Source organism: Montipora capricornis, chromosome 3 (assembly GCF_036669925.1).
Source record: "Montipora capricornis isolate CH-2021 chromosome 3, ASM3666992v2, whole genome shotgun sequence".
Classification (NCBI taxonomy): domain Eukaryota; kingdom Metazoa; phylum Cnidaria; class Anthozoa; order Scleractinia; family Acroporidae; genus Montipora; species Montipora capricornis.
In genome coordinates, this window is record NC_090885.1 from 74,138,060 (window position 1) to 74,158,566 (window position 20,507).

The 20,507-nt window shown below is 36.7% G+C and overlaps 1 protein-coding gene across 1 annotated transcript; it reads right to left on the reverse strand.

The window, feature by feature from the left end:
* Positions 1-95: 95 nt before the first annotated feature.
* Positions 96-17,296, reverse strand: LOC138044064 (drebrin-like protein B). The gene is made up of 17 exons (XM_068890673.1): positions 17,190-17,296; positions 17,071-17,126; positions 15,830-15,942; positions 13,259-13,333; positions 11,667-11,748; positions 10,815-10,873; positions 10,201-10,278; positions 9,369-9,455; positions 8,767-8,831; positions 7,530-7,584; positions 6,753-6,833; positions 6,120-6,326; positions 5,273-5,494; positions 4,332-4,374; positions 3,282-3,463; positions 1,797-1,842; positions 96-1,208 (listed from the first exon to the last, which is right to left on the reverse strand). Exons 1-17 carry the CDS (start codon positions 17,270-17,272, stop codon positions 1,069-1,071), a joined length of 1,674 nt encoding a protein of 557 aa, XP_068746774.1. The 5' UTR covers positions 17,273-17,296; the 3' UTR covers positions 96-1,068.
* Between the last annotated feature and the right edge of the window lie 3,211 nt (positions 17,297-20,507).

Sequence of the window (20,507 nt, forward strand, 5' to 3'; positions counted from 1 at the left end):
TATTAACTAGTGCAATTACTATAACTAAACATTAACTGGAATCTGAGGTAATTGACAATAAACTACTGGAAGCTTTTGGGAAAATAGAGAGTTCATTTTAGAGCCTTACTTGCTTTTATTGAGAACACTATTACAGTATAAAACAATATATGGTATTTTAGTCCTCACAGGCTCTGCTCTTACAATAATTAATAATTATTAGTAAATATTATTATTAATATTATTATTGTTATAGAAATCCTACATTACATTTTATACTGAAATAATTTTGTCTACTTCCTGCTATGAATTTGCTGTCGTGTGACAAAATTGCTGTTATTTTAAACCAGAAGCTCATCACCTTGAAGTGTTAACTCTGGTTCACAGCTGGGGGTTTTTCAGTTTAAATTTCCTTATTTGGATGCAACATAGCTCGTGCATTTTTTGGGGGCATAAAATTGGTTTCCTAAAATCCCCAGCTTGGTTTCAAGGAAAAGAGTTGCAAGTTACACCCTTTCAGGGTATGTGCTTCTGTTTAAACCTATTGCTTACAAGTGCTACTGTTGACTCAAATTACAAATAATTGCTGGAATTTTTTAAATTTATTGTTTAGACCAAAATACAAACAAATAGAATATTACTGTTCTAGAAAAGAACAATGCGTGATGTTGTGTGACGAGTAGCTCTTGGTCTTAAGAAATTGGTTAAATTTGGTACTGATTGTAATCTACTGTAATTACTTTCATCCAAATTACTTTTCATATTATATACCAAGAGGGTGCCTGCCAACATCACCAAAATTTTCACAATATCAAAAGGATGCATAGCCACTGAGAAAGATCTCCAGCAAAGACATCCAAATAACTGCCCCCTTCTTTGAAAAGATGTATGAATTTTAGCAAGTCTTTTTGACAATAATACAAAGTGTAAAAAGGATTAATCACATAAGGTGAAAAACTCAATCTTCAATCACATCACACTAGGTATAAAAATAAATTTACTACCAATTAAATTAGGTATTACTTATTAAGTAGTCCAAAAAACTGGAGAATGCAGTGTACATTGCTGTGCCAATGAACATAATACTTTTCAAGAAATCAATTCAACATAATTTGCAGGAAATAATCCAATTTGTCCATCAGGACCTTGACCTCTCCACCAGCCTTCATCTATTTGTTCAATATTTGTAATAATGTCACCCGGATCAAATGTTATCTCTGTTTCGTCAGCTGTGAACAAAAATAAAAGATTTTGACACATCAGTGAGGAATTCTGTTTAATAAAGACTTTATTCCATCTGTAGTTGACACAGAAAATTATTTTGCTGCTAATGAATAGACCATAAGGTAATTTGGTATTTACATGTACATACAGTGTACCACACAAATCAAAATGGTTTTTTGTTTCAGTACTTAGTACAAGAAATAATTTTGTAGTTTAGTACGCTATTCAGCCTCACAGAGCTAATTAGTGGAAGAAAGGGGCAGGGTTCTGTAGGAGGATGAAGACACTCTCCCTGGGAAATCCCTCTTGGGTGTGTGAGTCTCTCCCCCACCCCAAGCCCCATACAAAATTTTCAGGCATGACCCTACTATACTCGGTGCTTGTGAAAGGAATGGATATTTATTTACCTCACCCAGTGTCTTTGTGTGTATCCACAACTTACAATATTATTCACCTCCACTTTAATTAAGTTTATTAAACATGTACAAATTCGTGTACTCTAACCATTGATATTAGAGTATATTCAGGATTAATTTTGATCCAAACACTAATTATGGTAACCAACTAATCAAGAGTTATGGGCTTATTCTTACTCGCTTGATAATCATATAGAGCTCTTGCTGATAAACCAGCTGTTTCCTGCAATGATAAAAAATAATAAAATCATCTCAAGTACATGCACATAATGCCTGTGCCCTACACTATTTAAGCTTGACCACTCTGAGTTAAATTCCATTCTATGCTTGTACCCTCTCAAACACCACGCTACCCTGGGTGCCAGAGACTTTTCTAGCGCGGTTTCCGGTTTTCAGTCAAGTCTTTATAGTGACCCGCGCGAAAAGCCTCTGGACCAGAGCGCCATTCCTTTGATAGCGTCGAACCAATCGTTAGCTCAGTTAGATCAGTTGGTCCAGATTTTGGACAGGACGGCTGATTGGCTCCGAACGACCACCTGAGGGACAGACGCTACAATTGGTCGACAAGAATAGACCAGCACGTGAAAGAATATTGTTGACATCACGTAAGCGTACTGCCAGAAGTGTTGTGATGGCGGTTTGTGAAAGTTTGGGGAAGGCACTGAAGGAAAGTATAAGCAATGTACTAGAAAGTTTTGACGGTGTAGAGAAGTTAAGTGATGTGCAAACAAGTGGGGTATTTAATTTTATTCAACGCAAGGACGTTCTTGCTGTCTTGCCAACCGGTTCCGGTAAATCGTTGTTTCAGCTTATTCCGGGTCTTTGTTTACGTCTTAACCAAATGGGATACTGCGACTATCCGAAAAGTGCAATTGTGATTGTTGTTTGCCCGTTGAATGCCCTAATCGAATGCCATATGAAGGAGTTACGACAGCGGGGAATTTCATGTACTTGTTTATCCGGGGATGATGCCGACCAAGATGGCGCACTCGCTGGGAAATACTCGTTCATCTTTGCAAACCCTGAGGCGCTTATCCTGAACGAAAAATGGAGAATTGACCCCTCTTGACCTTCTGTAATTGGAAACCCATTTCTGACATTTCTTCACGTGCCGATCCACGTGAGACGTCCATGTGATTGGCATAAATGTAATCCGATAAAAAAGCTCAAAGGTCAACGGGGACGGTAAAAAGCACCGCTCCGTGCCAGAGGTTTTCCTCGCGGCTTTGCCGCTCGTGGCTTCGGCCTATGGCCGAAGCTGTGTCGGCCTTTGGCCGACACCGAAAATTTCCGCCGCACGCGAGAAAAACCTCTGGTGCCCAGGGTAACACCACGCTTACAAGTAACCAGAATGGACAATTAGGTAGTTTATAGATTGTAGTCCAAGAAATCCAAGCTACATCGTAAAGGTCCCTAAAGTGTACGAGGGATGAAGCAAGGCAGCTAGTAAATAAATGAATAAGTTTTGTCTTAAATGATTTCGTGAAAAAGAGTTCTGTGATGTACTTGATGTATGGTGTAGGTGAGCCTTGATCTTCCAAGACAATAGTCACAAATGATAGTGATGACAACGATATTAATGATGATAACACTAATGATGATGATGATGATGATGATGAAAATAATACAGTAATGCTTGCAAACACAAAGAATATTTGGTACCTCTTCAGTTGATGGGTTTGGTTCTATTTTTGTTTCCTCTGATTCCCCAATCAGCTCCACATAATTTGCTGGAAACATGCCATATTGGCCGTCAGGAGCTCGTCCCTTCCACCAGCCAGGATCGAATTCATCCACCTCACTGATTATGTCTCCCGGGTCAAATGAAATCTCTTCCTCAGTTTCTGAATGAATGCAGTGCCAAAAAACACTCAGTTTGAAAATGTTTCAAATAATTTAACACTTTTCTCCTAAGATTAACCTTTTTTATAGGTTTATTCAGTCTAATGCCACACGATTTTACTTGTCAATGGGGGCCAATTCAGAGGTGAAAGCCTCTAAAACTTTAATAATAAATACAACATAAATGATGCCTAGCATCATTGGTAGTGTTAATAACAGTAACTGGTGTCAGCCTACCTTTCACCTGCTCTTTGGAGACACTCTGTCACAACTGAATACCTCACTTATGATATATTAAAATTCAGTCCTAAACAAAAGGCATCATCTTGAGGCTCTAGGGAATAAATTCATACAAATCCTTATACTTATTCCCCAGAGCCTTGAGATGATGCCTTTTGTTTTGGACTGAATTTTAAATATGTATCGAAAGTGGGCTATCCACTCACAAGCAGCAAGCATCTCTTAACTTGCAGTATAAGGGAAGTACTCTTACTACCTTTTTTTTTTGACAACCCAAATCCTAATGTGACTATTTACATATTAAACTGTAAATACAAGAACAAAAAAACCCATGCGTTTATAATCACATTCACTGACACAGCACTTCCGTGCACACAACACCTTCCTCCAATGCTGCCACAAATAAATTCACAAACACTCACACACATTCATTGCACAAACTAACAATGCCAATTAATAATCTTATGTTAAATAAAAAAACTATAATTTACTCTAGTCAGTGAATATCCCCTTAATGCAATCTGTCTTACGGTGTAATAGTGAGAAAAAGCACTTCAAGTTTTGTCACCGTACATGCAAGTTGCCAATATTATAATACCAAAAAGCTTTCAAGAGCAAATAATTTCTTACCAGCTTGGTAATCGTAAAGGGCTTTTGCAGTTTTTCCTTTACTCTGTGACAAATACAGACAAAAGCCAAAAAACAAAAACAAAATAAGAGGAGAAAAATGGCTTTTGAGGCAAAGATAGCAACACAAAACTAGGGGTTTTACGACAAACAATCAAGTACTTTTGTTTTCCCTCTGCAATTTACCAAACAAAGACACAAAAAAGGGTGGTTTTGAATCTGACAATGGAAGGACACAAAAACAATGAATAATTGTCATTTACAATAATAATTTATATACAGTAGATACTGTTAAAATACTAGGATAAATTCTTTTTCTAAAAAAATTATCTTCAATGTCATAACATGATTAGCCAACAAAAATCTAGCTTCCCCTTCCTTGTACTGTAAGATACTTTTGTGCTGTACCATAGTAATAATTATTTTTCGCTACCAGATTCAAATTTTTTTATTTTGCTTTTCATAACTTTCATGCACAAAACGTGTGTTTAGCGGTTGATGACCACTTTTTCACCAACTCTAAAATGAATAAAACAAGTTGTTTTTAATCTAGACATTTCATCAATTTTATATAATATACAGAACATTACATGCCTGCTGAGGATACAAACTTTATGTTCTTGTGCTGATAGTATCTCTCACGAGTGAGAGCTCAGCACTCAAAGATAAAATTTGTATCCCTATGCAGCCACGTAATATCCTCTACCTATACTTCAGCACATTTATTATTCGTTATCATCTCAATCATGCAATCACGTCATAGGATACTTTTCACAAACAAATAGTATTACATACAATGTTAATGTATAAAGAATACCAAAATACTTATAAATGATAGCACAACTTTATAACTATTTTGTTAAGCAACACTTAAGTTGTCATAATCATGTTTTCCCTTAAATGCTTCATGCAACAATCTGGTTGCTGAACTTGTTGGTCTTTACCTGTGCTGGTGCAGGAGTAGCTATGTCCATATTATCATACAGCTGTTCTTCATCACCATAACCAGTGGGTTCATCAGCTGCTTCAGCTTCCCTCTGAACTGGTTCATCCTGAATCTGTTCTTCAACAGTGTCATAAGCACTAAAACCTGGCTGGTTCTCTTCAAGTGTGGTCTCCACATTTTCATACAACTCTGTTGGCTCTTCCTGGGGCTCAGCCTCTTGCTAAAGAAATAAACAAAAACAAAGGAATGGAAAAAACAACAACAACTTGAAATATGTAACGACAAACAGTTTTTTTAAATGACGACTTGGTAGTTCTCCATTGTCAAACAGGACTCTAACCAATGAGGTTGCCATCTGAAGCTCAAATACAATGTACCCTACCACTTAGCTAGAGAAGGCTCATGGGATCTAAGAAATAATAATTGTCACACTGCTTAATTATGAGTGAGTGAGTGAGTGAGTGGCTGAGTGTGAGTGAAGCTATTAGTCTCGACCCCTCGAGGCTTTTTAGGACTAATTTACAATGTTTTACAGGGGAGTTTAGCCAGACTGCTTGTTACACAGTTTACAATTTATTAGGAAGTGAAAGATGCCCCCGTCCAGATAAGGTCAGACCACAACCCCGGGGACTACGTCCCCTACACTATAAGGTCCCCCTATGTCCCCCTACACTATAAGGTCCCCCTACGTCCCCCTGCACTACAGTGTATAAGGTACACTATAAGGTAACAATATTATTTTGTCCCACTGTGCTGCTACTGTAGGACTAAAATTCTAGTAAAAAACATGATGAATGTTGACCCCATTAAAATTAAGATAGCATTTTTGGATAAAAATTGAATACCTCTTCAGGCTCAGGTTCAAATTCTGGTTGTTCTTCAGGTTCAGGTTCCGGCTCAGGTTCCGGCTCAGGTTCTGGATGACGTGGTTCAACCTTTGGGGGTGGTCTCTTGGGCGGTGCCTTTGCCTTTGGGGGTGGAGGAGCAGGTGCCGTTTTCTCTTCAAACTTTGGCTTCTTCTCTTGTCCTTCACGAATGAGGCTTTCTGCTTCCTATCAAAAAATAATGATCCATACATACATTTACAATTAATTTAGTCACTCCCATTAAGGCTTTTCAGACTAATTTTGCGATCTGCTGACTGGATAATTTTGTTCAAGATTACTACTTTTTTCTAACTATGCAGTTTACCATCAATTTGCGACATGCGAGATGCCCCCACTCCAGAACAAAGCCAGGCCCTAAAGCATTGATCACAGCTGGGGACTGCATCCCAAACTCTTTCAAACACTGAGAAGGTACTTAACATTCCACATTATTGGATTACTAGCAAGGCCTGTGAAATGGGGCTGACGATATAATCATAACCTTGTCTGAGAATACCTGAAAGTCAAACTATTTGTAATTATGATGGCAACACTTTCTGTAACCTCCGAGTTATAATGTTTAGTGCATGCATTATGACTTATAAGAGTCACCTTCATTCTAGCTTGTCTTATCGCACTTTCTCTTTGTTTCTCTTGTTGCATTTCCCTTTCATCCTGCACTTGCTGTTGCTCCTGCGGGCAAAGCAGATTGTCAACTGTTCTTAGCTTCTTTGTTGACTTGTAAGTTGAATTTATCATTCATATCAAGCACGATATTAAACAGTCATGTTAAATGTAAGTTTAAAAAGTTTACAATGAGATGTGCTTCTGGCTAGTTGTTGCATTACAAACAAGTCTGGTTCAGTTTTCATAAGCTCTAGCATGTTCAAACAAGGAGAAAAAAATGGGAGGAAAAGATTGGCTGTGCAAAATGTGGCACCAGAGTGAAAAGCATGTGTGCAAATTCCATCTCACATTTTACACATTCAGCCATATTTGAAGTGGTTGCCGTTTCTATTTCCTGCGTGGGAAATCCAGGAAAAGTCTTGTGGTCTATTGCATGACGTTGTTATTAATAGGTAAAACCACATCAGTCACACATTCAATGCATTGATCATGATCGCTTAATGACTATGAGTGAGCACAAGTTTGCATCTTCTTTCAACCGACCATTCTTTATCAAACTACTGGGATGGGTGCCAGTTTTTCTATTAAGTGCTAACTTTAAGGCTCTCTGTTTAATTGCTAGCCAGGCTAACTGATCCTTCATTTTGCAGCTGAAAGTAGACTACATGTATGATGGCATAGTCAATAGCTGTATACTTGTCAAACTGTAGCTGCTTTTATACGTAGCTGTAGCTGCCTTTGCACGTACTGTCATGTACTTACCCATCTTCTTCGCTCTTCTTCTTTCTTCTTTTCTTGTGCCTCCTGTTCCTTTTTCCTATTATTTTATAGACATTTTAAGTAAAAAGTTCTAAGAAAAAATGGTAATTGAACTTTCTGTACGTGAAAAAGGTACTGCTTTTTCCCACTAGTCACCCGGTGTGAAGGAATCCGGAGTCAATTAAACTTGATCCAGAGCATGGAATCCAGAATCCACTGTTTGGAATCTAGGATCTAATTCGGTTGAACCCATGAGTTTGGAATCCAGAATCCACAACTCTGGATCCAGGACCACTATCTGGGATCCGGAATCCATGGGCTGGGATCTGTAATGCAAGGGCCACCTGGATTACTTTACAAAGGGCGACACTAGAGTTCACCAGACATCAAGCTCTTTCATTCAGATAAAACCTTGCAAAAAATTGGGTAATACAATGTATAAAGCCACCCCATAGTACAAATACTCCTAACGTCAAGAGCAGATTCTGCAACCAGCTTTTTTAACCCGTCTACGACCGGTTTAATCTGGTTTGCAGGCCTTCTGATTGGGTGCGATGAAAAAAATGCAAATTATGCAACATTTGCAGGGCCGATGATGTGATTAGAAAGGCCAATTATGCGATGAAGAATGCAAATTATGCGATTTTTTTTCCTGAGCAATTTTAAGCTTGTTTTATAAGGTTTCAGGATAAGATGTAAACTTTTGCTGCCCTAAAGATATTTTGAACACAAAGGAACAGTAATTATGCATCTTGATCAACATTAGTTGGGATAAATTTAAAAAAAATTAGGTCTTCTGCACTGTACTTCCAATCCATGTGAATAGAGAAGGCACTTGTGTCACCATTTTAGTGATGTGTGTATATCGGCCATTCAGATTGACTAATCTGAACAAAGGGCGTGCTCGTGTTACACCAATAGGCGACTCTTTAAGAATAAGACTCTTACCAGGCCCCCAACATGCAAAATAACACCTTGAACTTCGACTGTTTACAAAATCGAAGGTTTGGGTGTCAAAGGGTCAATTAAACGATTTTGTGCTAATGATATAAAATTCTGCAGCTGCTTACAGACATTTTTCTTCATGATTAAGGGATTTAAGATTTATAAATAAATAAATAAATTAATTAATTAATTAATTAAAGGATTAAAGATTTATAAATTACTATCCTTAGTTGTTCAAAATAAATAAACAATAAAAATAAGAATAAAAGATAATGTCAATTCATTGCATCTGTACTTCTGTTCTTGAATACTCCTTGCTCTCTCTTGGTATTGCTTTTCTCTGGTCTCAGCTTCTTTGGCCTATGCAAGGATCAAGACAATAATAACAACAACGATGATCTGACGATAAACATCAACAGACAGTATGTAATTTATGAATATTTTTCCGTATTTTTAAGCATTGTTGCAAAGTGTACTACTCTGGTCCCAGAGGTTTTTCTTGAGCCGTGAGACGCCGCTAAATGGAGAAAATGATTCGCAAAGTGGCGAGAAGAGAAAAACCTCTGGTTACCTTGGACTTGAATCTCACTTGGACAATAAATAGCTTATTGCACAATTAGTGTGTAGTATCATAGGATAGACTCATCTCTTGTATTTTGACTCGCTTGCCAAAATACAGTATCCAACGATACTACACACTAAATCGTCCAATAAGGTATAATTATTTATGCAGGACATCAGGCTTGATTCTGTATAATTTACTTATCATACAATTTCCAATTAAATTCTGTCTTTCAATCTCACCTTGGACAATTATTTGAATTTAACATTATTATAATAATGATAATTATTATTATTTATTGTAGTACAGTAGTTTAAAACTTCCTCAATACAAACCTCCCTTTCTTTTCTCTTTCTTTCAGCTTCACTTCTTGTAGCTAAGGCCTGCTTTTTTTCCTCTTCTCTTCTTTTTATTTCATCTTGCTATACATTTGCCATTAAAAAAAAAGTTATTGAAATGGAGGGATAAATCTTAAATCAATAATGTTATAAATATTATTATTGAGATGTTTAGGGACTGACGATAACTCAGTTCTGCAATTAAAGAACTGTCTTATTTTTTAACTTATAATAATAATAATTATTACAGTGTATATATTTGTAGACAAGTCAAAAAAGGAATGGTATTGGAAGGAAAACTGAGTCCAGTGCTTAAAGCGAGCAGGGATGGCGCAGTAGTGAGAGCACTCGCCTCCCACCAATGTGGCCCGGGTTTGATTCCCAGATCCAGCGTCACATGTGGGTTGAGTTTGTTGGTTCTCTATCCTAGCTGATCCGATGGGATTTTCTCTGGGCACTCCGGGGTTTCCCCTCTCCCCCAAAACCAATTTGATTTGACATGTATTAATTTGATTCGATTTAATTTGACAAGTGCATGACCCCACAAGCTATTCTGCTTTGAACATTATTGTGTGAAATAAAGTTCTATTATTAAAAAGGTGTGTTGTTATTGTTTGTTCACACTTAATTTTCCTTCCTCCCTACTCTCTAAGCAAAAGGAAAGGTAATGAGAACAAAAGTGACTTCTGATGGTAAACGGATGATGTAGGATAAAATTTATCTTCAAAGTTTGTCATTTTTACTCTGTTGTTCCAGGCTATGACAATTAATGTTACATGTAAGTCAGCAGTAATGCATCAATTCATATACATGTAATTATTATAATAACCTCTGATTTGGACCAAAACTTGTCTCTTTCCTGGACATTTATTTCCTTTTGAATTTTCACTTTCTGGTATACTGAACCCTGTAAATTTAATCAATAAAACAGAAAAAGACTTTTAAAAATAAACTGTAAGAACCACAAAAAATAGCAAGAAGAAAATTTAGTGTAATGGGCTAAGAGCACCCTTTCAGTAAGGTGGGTATTAAAAACACAGGTCACATTCCACAAGTCAAGACTAGAAGTCTCTGCTCCAGTGATGAACAACTAACTAAAGCCAAATGTTTCCCTTCAACCTGATTAGAAACAACATTTTTATTGAGTCATTAGGGCTAGGAAACACTTTTGGTGTTGTAAACTTATTTGTCTGTAGCACAGTGACAAGTATCCTGACCTGTGGAATGTGAGGTCCCTGTGTTTTAGACCTGCCACTTTCAGTACGGGCCTGCAGTAAATGGCTTTCAACCTGTTGCCATAATTATTATGGCAACAGGTTGAAGCCATTTAGGCTTGTCAGGTTGAAGCCAAATAAATAATTTATAATTACATGTATTACTTGAAATGTAGCTATTATAATAAAATAAAAATAGAAATGATGACCATAAACTGATTTTACTTACAACGGGTGTAATGGGTTCCGCTGGTTTGGCTTTTTCTTTGTGGAAACTGTAGTTTGCTCCTGCAATACAGATATTTATTTATTTATTTATTTATTTATTTATTTATTTATTCTACCATGAACCACACTACAGTTTTTAAAAGATATGTTTAAAAAAAATACGAAAATAAGTTAAGGCATGTAAGGGAATATAAATAACACAATGTTATTAATATAATAATTATTATTAAGTTCAAACGTAGATGTCTCTGCAGTTATAGCACAGATGCCTAAAGAAGCCAAGTGGCTTATGAACAAAGGTGTCCTAAACTAATACATGATGAAATATGGTATTCAAAAAACAAATATCTAGATAAATTATGTTAAAGATAAAAAGACACAGGAGAAGAACAAACAAAAGAAAAGAAACAACTACGAACAAATATGTAGCTCCGTTAAGAGATTATGTGATTAAGTAAGAAGGGATCTTTAAATTTGATTCTTTTACTAAACAAACCTCAACCCACCTATCATCGAATTCTCAATTTGGTTTCCAAGTCTAGACATACAAAATAGCAAAATTATCGGTCCAATAATTTTGCTATTTTGTATGTCCAGACTTGGAAACCAAATTGAGAATTCGATGATAGGTGGGTTGATGCAAAGAAAACAATCTCCAGATCAAGGAGGTGACACCTCTGAGTATATGCATATGAAAGGCAAAAAAAGTTTAAAAATTCAGAGCATTGTTTCCTTCGAGAAAGAGATTTTTTTGAATGTTTAAGACACTGGATAAAGGCCTTCTTCAGGCCTCTTTTCATGCTTAACTACTCTCAAAAATTAAAATGATAGCAAGTACACTAAAATGTCTCACCAGAAGCTTTTTTCACTTTTTCAAGGACGACACTTTCCTCAACATCGTCGGATGATCTAGCTATGATGGTGACATGTGCTCCCTTCATGCAAAAAAAGAAAGAAAAAAAATCAAGAAAAGAAATTAAAATTAATTTACCATAATTCAGTCATAAAAAAAATTATGGATTGTCATGCCATGTGTAAAAAGAAGATACTGATGCTAAGAGGTTACCGGTAATGGCTGCAGGTTGCGAGGATAGGTTGCTAATATTCACTGTTTATCAACAATTCTATTATTTAAATTTTGCCAATGTTACGTCACCTATTGTCATTAATGTGCCAACCGGAGATCTATTGGCTGTCAAAACAAAGGTTCTTTTGTTCTGTGGACTATGTACCATGGAATTCAATCATTGGTTTGGCTTTAGGAGAACGGCAAGGAAATGCATGGGAACTGTTCTGACGTTAAACTGACAAGTAAAAGATTTACTCAGAAACAGGCAGTAAGATACTTAGTCTAATATTATGTTAAATCTCAGTACTTTAAATGAACTTTTACACAGGTGAATAACAAACGTCTCTCTAGGAATAAGAAATTCTTCTACTTGTGTGTTTGCATAAAGATCGAGACACTTTTCCACGCATAAAAATTAAAGCCATTGTGAACTACACGATATTAACAGAGAACCGTTCGTGGATTTCATATACTTATTAATGGTATTATCAAGCTTATTTCCATTCATGGAAATTTATGAAATAACTTTTACAGAAGTAATACACATTAATGGGAATGGGGTATGAATTTTTTCCAAACAAAAACTGCATTAATGGAAAATTGGTAAAAATGTAAATTTGCTAATTCCCATTATGGTTTTTCTAAATGACATTAATTTAAGTTATGTCATTTGGGAAAATTTCCTGTGGTAATGGTGAGTACCGCTAGCAGCTTCCATTTAGTGGCTGGCTGCAAATGGTAGACTGAAGCTCCTAGATTTTAATTTTCAGGAACCCAACCTTTTCTTAAAGTTAATTGTAATGCAGTTATTAAACTCCTACAAAAAACATGTGAAAAATACTGCCACAAGCATAATAAATAAATAAATTCAGTCTGCAAAAGTGACAATGACTGTTTCATGAAAACTTCCAGCTCTAATCAGGTTCCTCAAGGTTGTTCTGTCCTTTGCTCATTGTTTCCAGGTACCTTCTACAATATTGTCCATAATATTCGCTCAGTAAAAAGGACTAGTATTTACAAGGCTAAAAATTTAAAAAAAAAAGTAAAAGATCTACATGTACCCTTTTCGGCATTAAGTCATCTTCAGGGAATGATGAAGATTGCTTAATGCCGAGAATATTCGGTCTTTTACTTTTTTTTTTAATTTTCAGCCTTCTGCATGCTTCTACAATATTGTTCTGTCCTTGAATCGTAGCATTTATAACTGGGAGTACACCTGCTGCTTGGGTAATCTTGTTGAGTCCATGGATCCTCTCTTTACGACTGACCCTTGTCAGGTTTATTAAATATTATATTTTTTTAAGAATAAAAATAGTGAGCCTTCAATGGTTTCAAGTAACTGCTTTTTTCAGAAAAAAGCCAATCTTTAAACTCACCTTAAATAATTTTTCAACATCCCTGACATGGTTTGCACAGACACCTTTTCTTGATGATGGTGCACCTTCTCCTTGCTAGAAAACAGGTCAAACCCTTTCATAAAATACTTGTGTCAGGATTTTAATACTTAGGGTGCATTCAATTGACCCTATTCCGGAATAAGTATACGTGGAGTGATGATTTAAAAAGCTATGTTTGGCGTATTTAAGCAACAAGGAAAATAAAGATATGTCTAAAATAGAATTATAGTAGGCATTTGACAATTTTGATGTGAATCTCCGTAAATAAAAAAAAAAGGATTTCTAACTTCTACTCCATGTATTCCCAGCAGTTACAAAACACAGGTCAAAGGTCATTGTTTTACCAAATACAGAAAGTATCCTAAACATTCATAAAAGCTAACCTTAGGCCTAAACAAAAGTTTTTAGACCTACGGTTGTAGCTTTTATGAATGTTTGTGATACTTTCCGTATTGGTAAAACAATGACCTGTGACCTGTGTTTTGTACCTGCTTATGTACATGTATTCCTATTCTGGAATACGCTCAATCAAACACACTCTTAGATTATGGTCACTTTTATCAATGGTGACTCAGGGATGCTCAGAAAAATTCTGATGCTCCTTTGTAGGAGTTGAATCTTCAACAAATTATTGCTGGTTCAGATGTTCTCTCAGAACCAATGAGTTACATGACTGTACAGTCATACACATGTACATGTATATGCTGTGGTCCAAGTTTTTTCCTAGTTCAAAATTATTTTCACGCTATTTCAATTTTGCTTTTCCTTTGTTTCAGATTGTCACAATGGGTATTACACAAAGATATATCAAAATTGAAGTGTTTTGAAAAATGTTAAACCAAGGAAGTCCTTGATCTTTGCCTTTGGCACCCAGGGTACTTGACTGGGAGCTAACTAGGCCATTAAATTAAAGTAGGTTCATCTGGAGCAGAGAAATTGTCTGAACAAAGAATTACTGCAATCTTATTATAACCGTGAAGAAGATGATGAAATGTTAACCCCAGTAAATGAATGATTGGAATGTATATTTTTATCAGTGGATATTAATAATCATGGATAAGTACCTTCCAACTTAGACTGCAAACTGTCTCTCCATGCACTGAATGACACACAGTCAACAGGTGGGGAATTGGAGGAAGAAGGGAAAAGGAGAGCCTGTAATGGCCTCGACCATTTGAGATTCTTCATTCAGATTACGAACGCAAATTGATAATTGGCCAATTTGACCGTCACATATGTCAAAAAAATGATGCAGAGAATTCAATACCATACATGTAGGACCGCGAGCACGGAGGGTGATGTGGATTTTCTTGTAAATAAAGCAAACTTACAGCTGTTAGCTCTGTGTCTAATATCTTCCAAAGCAACTGAAGTGTTCAAAAAGAAGAAAAGCTTGCAGCCCGGAGCCTCCAAATTGGAAAGGATAAGCTGGCTGTGCTCCCTACCAGTACAATCTAAAATAATTGTCAAGAGAACATTGGATTTTTTCCTTTTCCCCACTCGTTCTAATTTCCCAGATGTTGAACGCACGCCATTCGACAAACGGAGAGCCTGTGTGCAGGCTACTCCCAACTCAGAGATAATATGAACCCATTAATGAGTAAAAGCGTCTAGCATTAGACAGAGTAAAATACTCTGGCATTAGACATAGTGAAATACTAAGTATGGCAGGTTCAGGTTGGCTACGGAGTCAAAGGGTTAATGATTCCTTTTTTTCTTTTTCTTTTTTATAAATTTTGTGCGAGGCAAAATAAATAAATAAATAATAATAATAATGATAATAATGATTATTATTACTTTTTTTGTTATTATCATTATAATCATTATTATTATCATTATTATTATTATCATTATTATTATAATCATTATTATTATTATTATTATTATTATTATTATTATCATGAAGAAAAAGAAGAGTAAGAAATTAGTATAGGAATGATTTTATTACATGACTATGGGTTTCAAAACATCACAAGTGGCCATGGATAACTCACGAAATGCAAGAGTAACTCCATAGAATTTTCCATAATAATATTATTATACGCAACAAAATCACTCAATTGCTGTGTTTCCATAACGACTTCCATATTGCACTCTAGAAACTCTCTTTTGGACTCTTTTGGATAAACATAAAAAATTTAGGCATTCATCACTGACCAATCAGAAAGAGTGAGTAATATTCTGTTTAAAAGGTAGAGGTAAGATCCTTATTTCATGAGGGTAACATATGACAGTGAACTAGAGTTAGTGAAAATTTTGTGACCCTCTATGTGCACCTTTTACCTCCCCCCTCCTTTTTCTCTCAATGCTCAATGCTCCGTTTTACAGCTATTCAACCTACAGCTACATGGCCGATCAGAGGAAAGACGAAACAGACGTCGATTGAAAGAGAAGGGGATCAAACTAGCAACCACCAGCTCAAAAGGCCACGCACTAACTGACTGAGCTATGCCTGTCTGTGAGTTACACCTGTATACTCTGTTTCAAGAGTTTACATGATGGTAATAATAACAATAACAATAACAATAATAATAACACATGGTGACATACCCAGTTTATGAAAACAATTTTAGGCAAGTTTGTGTTTGGGTCCATAACTTTAATGCCAGCATACAGTATCTTGCCTTCATTGAGTTCATCCACCAATTCGTCAAGGTCACCATCTAAAAGTTAATGTTATCAACATCATGTAAGAACAGATTATGATAAAGCGACTTGAACATGACCTTGAAAAATAAACCGCAAAACATTTAATTGGTTTAAATCGAACAAAAACAAACGTCATGAATTTTCATTGGCTTAGCGAATGCAGATGCAAACAAAGTCATCTCTCCGTGGAACTTTCTAGAAAGTGATTGGCATTTCGCTTTGATGTCATTTGAAATGCAGTAAATTGTGCTTGGGATATTGAACTGAAATTACTGCCCACATTAGGAGTTTCCTTGGCGGGAATATGGAGAAGCTGTTTTAATCTTGCCAAACATTGATCTGTGAAACAAACTGCAAACACTTTTTCAAGGTCATAAGAAAGTCGCTCTAACAAAATCATTTATAAACAACTGATGCACAACAGGTCTAACATGAGCAGGCAGTCATAAAAGCATACATGCACTGAATGCTCAAGAATTAGTTTAAGCCCCAGTTTTCACTTTCCCATAGCAATAGCCATATAAAAAAAAGCAAGGTGATAGAATTCTGAATGGACACCTAAACAATAATTTAATGAAATTGAAGACTTCAGTATACCCTAACATTGCCTTCCTTTGGCTCACCTTGGCAAAACCCTTCAGACAACAAACATTCTTGACTACATGATTTTGATCTCACAAAAAGAATTATATAAAAGTTGGTGGATAAAGCAATTTCACTTGAAATAAAATCTTTAATTCTAAACATGGATAATAATATTAATTATAATCATATCAGCTGTGTATTAGCCACTTGAACATATAAAAAACGCAAGGATCTCGAACTGATATTACTTAAAACAACAATATAAAGCTCTCTAAATTATCACATTCACTACAACTCAAAAATGAAAATTATACGCTTTTAAACTGCAACTGTGTTCGCATTCCAGCAACAACACACCCCTTTACTTCCTGTCACGATCTCAGCAGTTTGCGAAATTAATAATCGGGATTCAACGGTGATTTAACATTTTGCATTCCCTTCGATTCCTAAGAATAGGTGTACTGTGCTTACATTAAATTACTGACAGAAAAACTAGTGCAAAAAGCCAAAAGAATCAGACATTTCCGTAAAAACATATTCTCTATGCGCTCACTCACCTCCAGTCTCCACGACTTTGAGATCGTTCGTCTTCCCATCATATCCAAAAACTGCCCTGAAATCCAAATCAGAATAAATACAATGAAATATGGACAATGAACTAAAAGGACGATCTCACCAGTTGACGTCTGGAGAATCATCAAACACATTTTGCCATGTCTTTAACAAGGAGTCACGATTCTTCGTCAAGTTAATCGCCATCTTGGATTAATGATCACGTGACTGAAGAAACGTCGTGGTCACACTTGAGAGAAGCGCGGCGTAAGCGTCGCGTTGACACTACACCAGGAAGTTTAAGGAAGTGTTTACACGAACGCCGTTTCACATCGACACTCTATCATGACTTCGAAACCGCGTCAAAATCGATGCGGTTTGGAAGTGTTTACGCGGAACCGTTTTCGCCAGAAAATCAAAGCCTGGTGTAAGCGACCGCTGCACTACGCGCTAAATTCACCATTTGAATCGAGCAATGGAAATTTCGCGCTAAAATGGTAACCCTATTCAAATCGATGCGGTTTCGTCGTGTACACGTTGCGTATCGTTTTGAAAACCCTTCACTTTTAGCAGAGTTTTGAAATCGACCCGGTTTGGCCAACAGTCTTGATCGGTATCGTGTAAACAGTAGGCGTAACCGCATCGAAAACGATGCGGTTACAAAGACAGTAAACCGTGTTCGTGTAAACGCTGCCTTAGAGAGCGACGTTTTTCAAGCGACGTTTCTGAGCCACAGACGGAAACCGGAAGTGAAATTTTCGCATGCCAGGACATTGCCATCTCCCCGATATTATGGTGCGCGAAATGTAAAAATATTATTTAAGTACGTTTCCCCTATATTTTGTGTTATTTATAAATAATACATTGAGGTACCTTTGCGATTTATAAATCGCAAGGTTACGAACTTTGCGATTTATAAATCGCAAGGTTACCAACTTTGCGATTTATAAATCGAAAAGTTCGTAGTGTTGCGATTTATAAATCGCGCGTGCGATCTATAAATCAAGTGTGATTTATAAATCGCAAATGTGCGATTTATAAATCACATAGTGCGATTTATAAATCACAAAGTACGATTCATAAATCGCACTTTTGCGATTTCCTAGGTACTTCATGTATCCCCTATTATAGTGTATTCAAATTATAATGTATTTCCACGCGTATATTATGGTGTCTTTAAATAATTAGCCCTATATACCCATGTATACCCTTTTATTAAATTCTCAACCTGGGATAATGCAATTCTCGTGCTCTGATTGGTTCACTCAATCTCGGTTATCAGCTCATATACCTTGGTTTGACCTTATATGGTAAATGATTGATCTAAGTGTTGCCAAGCTGAAAGTTTTTTCGCCGGAAAGCGAAATTTCTCTCTGAAGAAAGCAAAAAAAAAGTTTTTCTGGACAGCTGGGTTAAATTCCGACGTTTAGAAGAACGCAAAAAGGTAAGAAATGTTTTTGTGACGAGCCTGCGTCTGTCTGACCACAAGGTGTTACACGACATCGCATCGGTTCTCATCAAGTTCTTTTGATTTCGTTCGCATTTCGTACTTTCTAAACTTTTGGAGTTTAAAGGAATTTAACCCTTTGGCTACTAGAGATTTGGCCGAAAAACACGTTTTGAAGCTAGTTGAGGGGTTTTTTGGTCACTGTCGTGCTGTTTAAGAGCTAAATCTCCCTACAAACCCGTTTCCAGGATGTACACTCCGCGGCCTTTTCAGCCAGGTGCAAAATAAGCGCTTGCAAAGTTCGGGCATGCGCAGAAAACAAAATTTCGACGAAGTAGCACAACACTTTCGACTTTCACTTTTGGCTTTCTCTCCTTCCCTCTCTTTTCGCTTTCTTTGCCTCATTTTTTTTTTAACTTGCTGGGCATTTGGTAGGCTTTATTTTGGTGGGAAGAGTTTCTGAGAAACCTTTCATCATCTTAGAATTAGGTGCTCAGAAAGGTAGGTGGGTAATGGAGCAAGCTTTTCATGGAGATTTTCAGGTCAGTCTAACATGTTTTTTTTGGCCGTTTCTCCAGTTTCCTTGACTGAATTGTGCTCATTCTGGTATAGTTTGAAAGATCTCTTCTTCCTGCACAAGTTAGTGGACAAAGCTGTTCCTGACCGTTAAAAGTGATGACCTCACAAGGGGTAGATGGGACCGTGGATAAAGCTGGACGTATTTTGCCAGATAGTAATCAAAGGGCTATTTACCATCTCATATCCAACGTGCGCTCATGGAATAATTGTTAAATATACCCCTATATACCCTTGTATACCCTTATATACCCACGTATACCCTTGTATACCCTTATATACCGCTATATACCCTTGTATACACTTATATACCCACGTATACCCTTGTATATATACTCTTACATACCCCTATATACCCATGTATACCCTTATATACCCCTATATACCCATTTATACCCATGTATACCCTTACATACCCCTATATACACTTGTATACCCTTATATACCCCTATATACCCTACATACTACGTTGGGTTGGCCACGTAGCTAGAATGGAAGACAACTGAATGCCGAAACATATATTGTACGGAGAGCTTGAAGAAGGAAGAAGAAGAAGAGGCAGACCGAAACTTCGGTATAAACAGTTTTGAAGCAAGCAACCGTGGACAATTTTCCTGTCGGCGTACGTTGGATCAGTGGCTTGATCTGATCGGCGTTATTTCAAGTTGAGAAACTAAATACTTTAAGCAAGAGCCGATGCAACGTAGATTTGATTTGATTTTAGTGGTGTACTATATTTCGGCTGGCCAAACCAGCCTTCTTCCGGTACAATGAGAGTTTACATTGAATTGCTTCTATGTACATATATATATATATTATAGTAAATGGATGTTGACGTAATACTGGAAAAAATGTGATAAAACATGGCAGTTACAGAGATTTTGAATTCAAATACTAACAGTCACGGAAAAATAACGGAAATCACTCAAAATAATAAACTGAAATCTAATACGTTTCTTCGCGGATATTAAGACCGTTGGGATCAATTGTCCTGCCTTTCAAAATTAAAAAAGCTTCCCTGGCCTTACGGATCGAGTCTCTGTTAGAAAATGTTTTTTCGATAGGAATTAATTGCATGTCCTTGGAGGTGTTGTAGGGAGAGGAAATGTTCTGCGACTGTAGTAGGTTTGGATTTGGTGTTAGCGTTATCTAAAGTGCGGCGGTGTTCATTAAAACGGTCTTTTAAACGTCGTTTAGTTTCTCCTATGTACTGTAGATGGCATCTATTGCATTGAATCATGTAGATAAGGTTTTTAGTTTCGCAAGTTATGTGGAAATTAATGGAGCGCGTTTCGCCAGTAGAGAAGAATTTGTAGTTGGTTAGTCCATGGAAAATGCAAGGACAGGTAGCGCAGTTTTTGCCACAGCGAAAAGAACCGGAAGTGTGGAATTAGAATGAGTTACATTGGGGGACAGTTT

Excerpts from the sequence above, each read along its gene's own strand:
- LOC138044064 (XM_068890673.1), bottom strand. The coding sequence starts at position 17,272 with ATGGCGATTAACTTGACGAAGAATCGTGACTCCTTGTTAAAGACATGG. Across the intron at positions 4,375-5,272 it reads CTACTCCTGCACCAGCACAG|AGTAAAGGAAAAACTGCAAA; the intron begins GTAAAGACCAAC and ends TATTTGTCACAG. Across the intron at positions 3,464-4,331 it reads CCTTTACGATTACCAAGCTG|AAACTGAGGAAGAGATTTCA; the intron begins GTAAGAAATTAT and ends GCATTCATTCAG.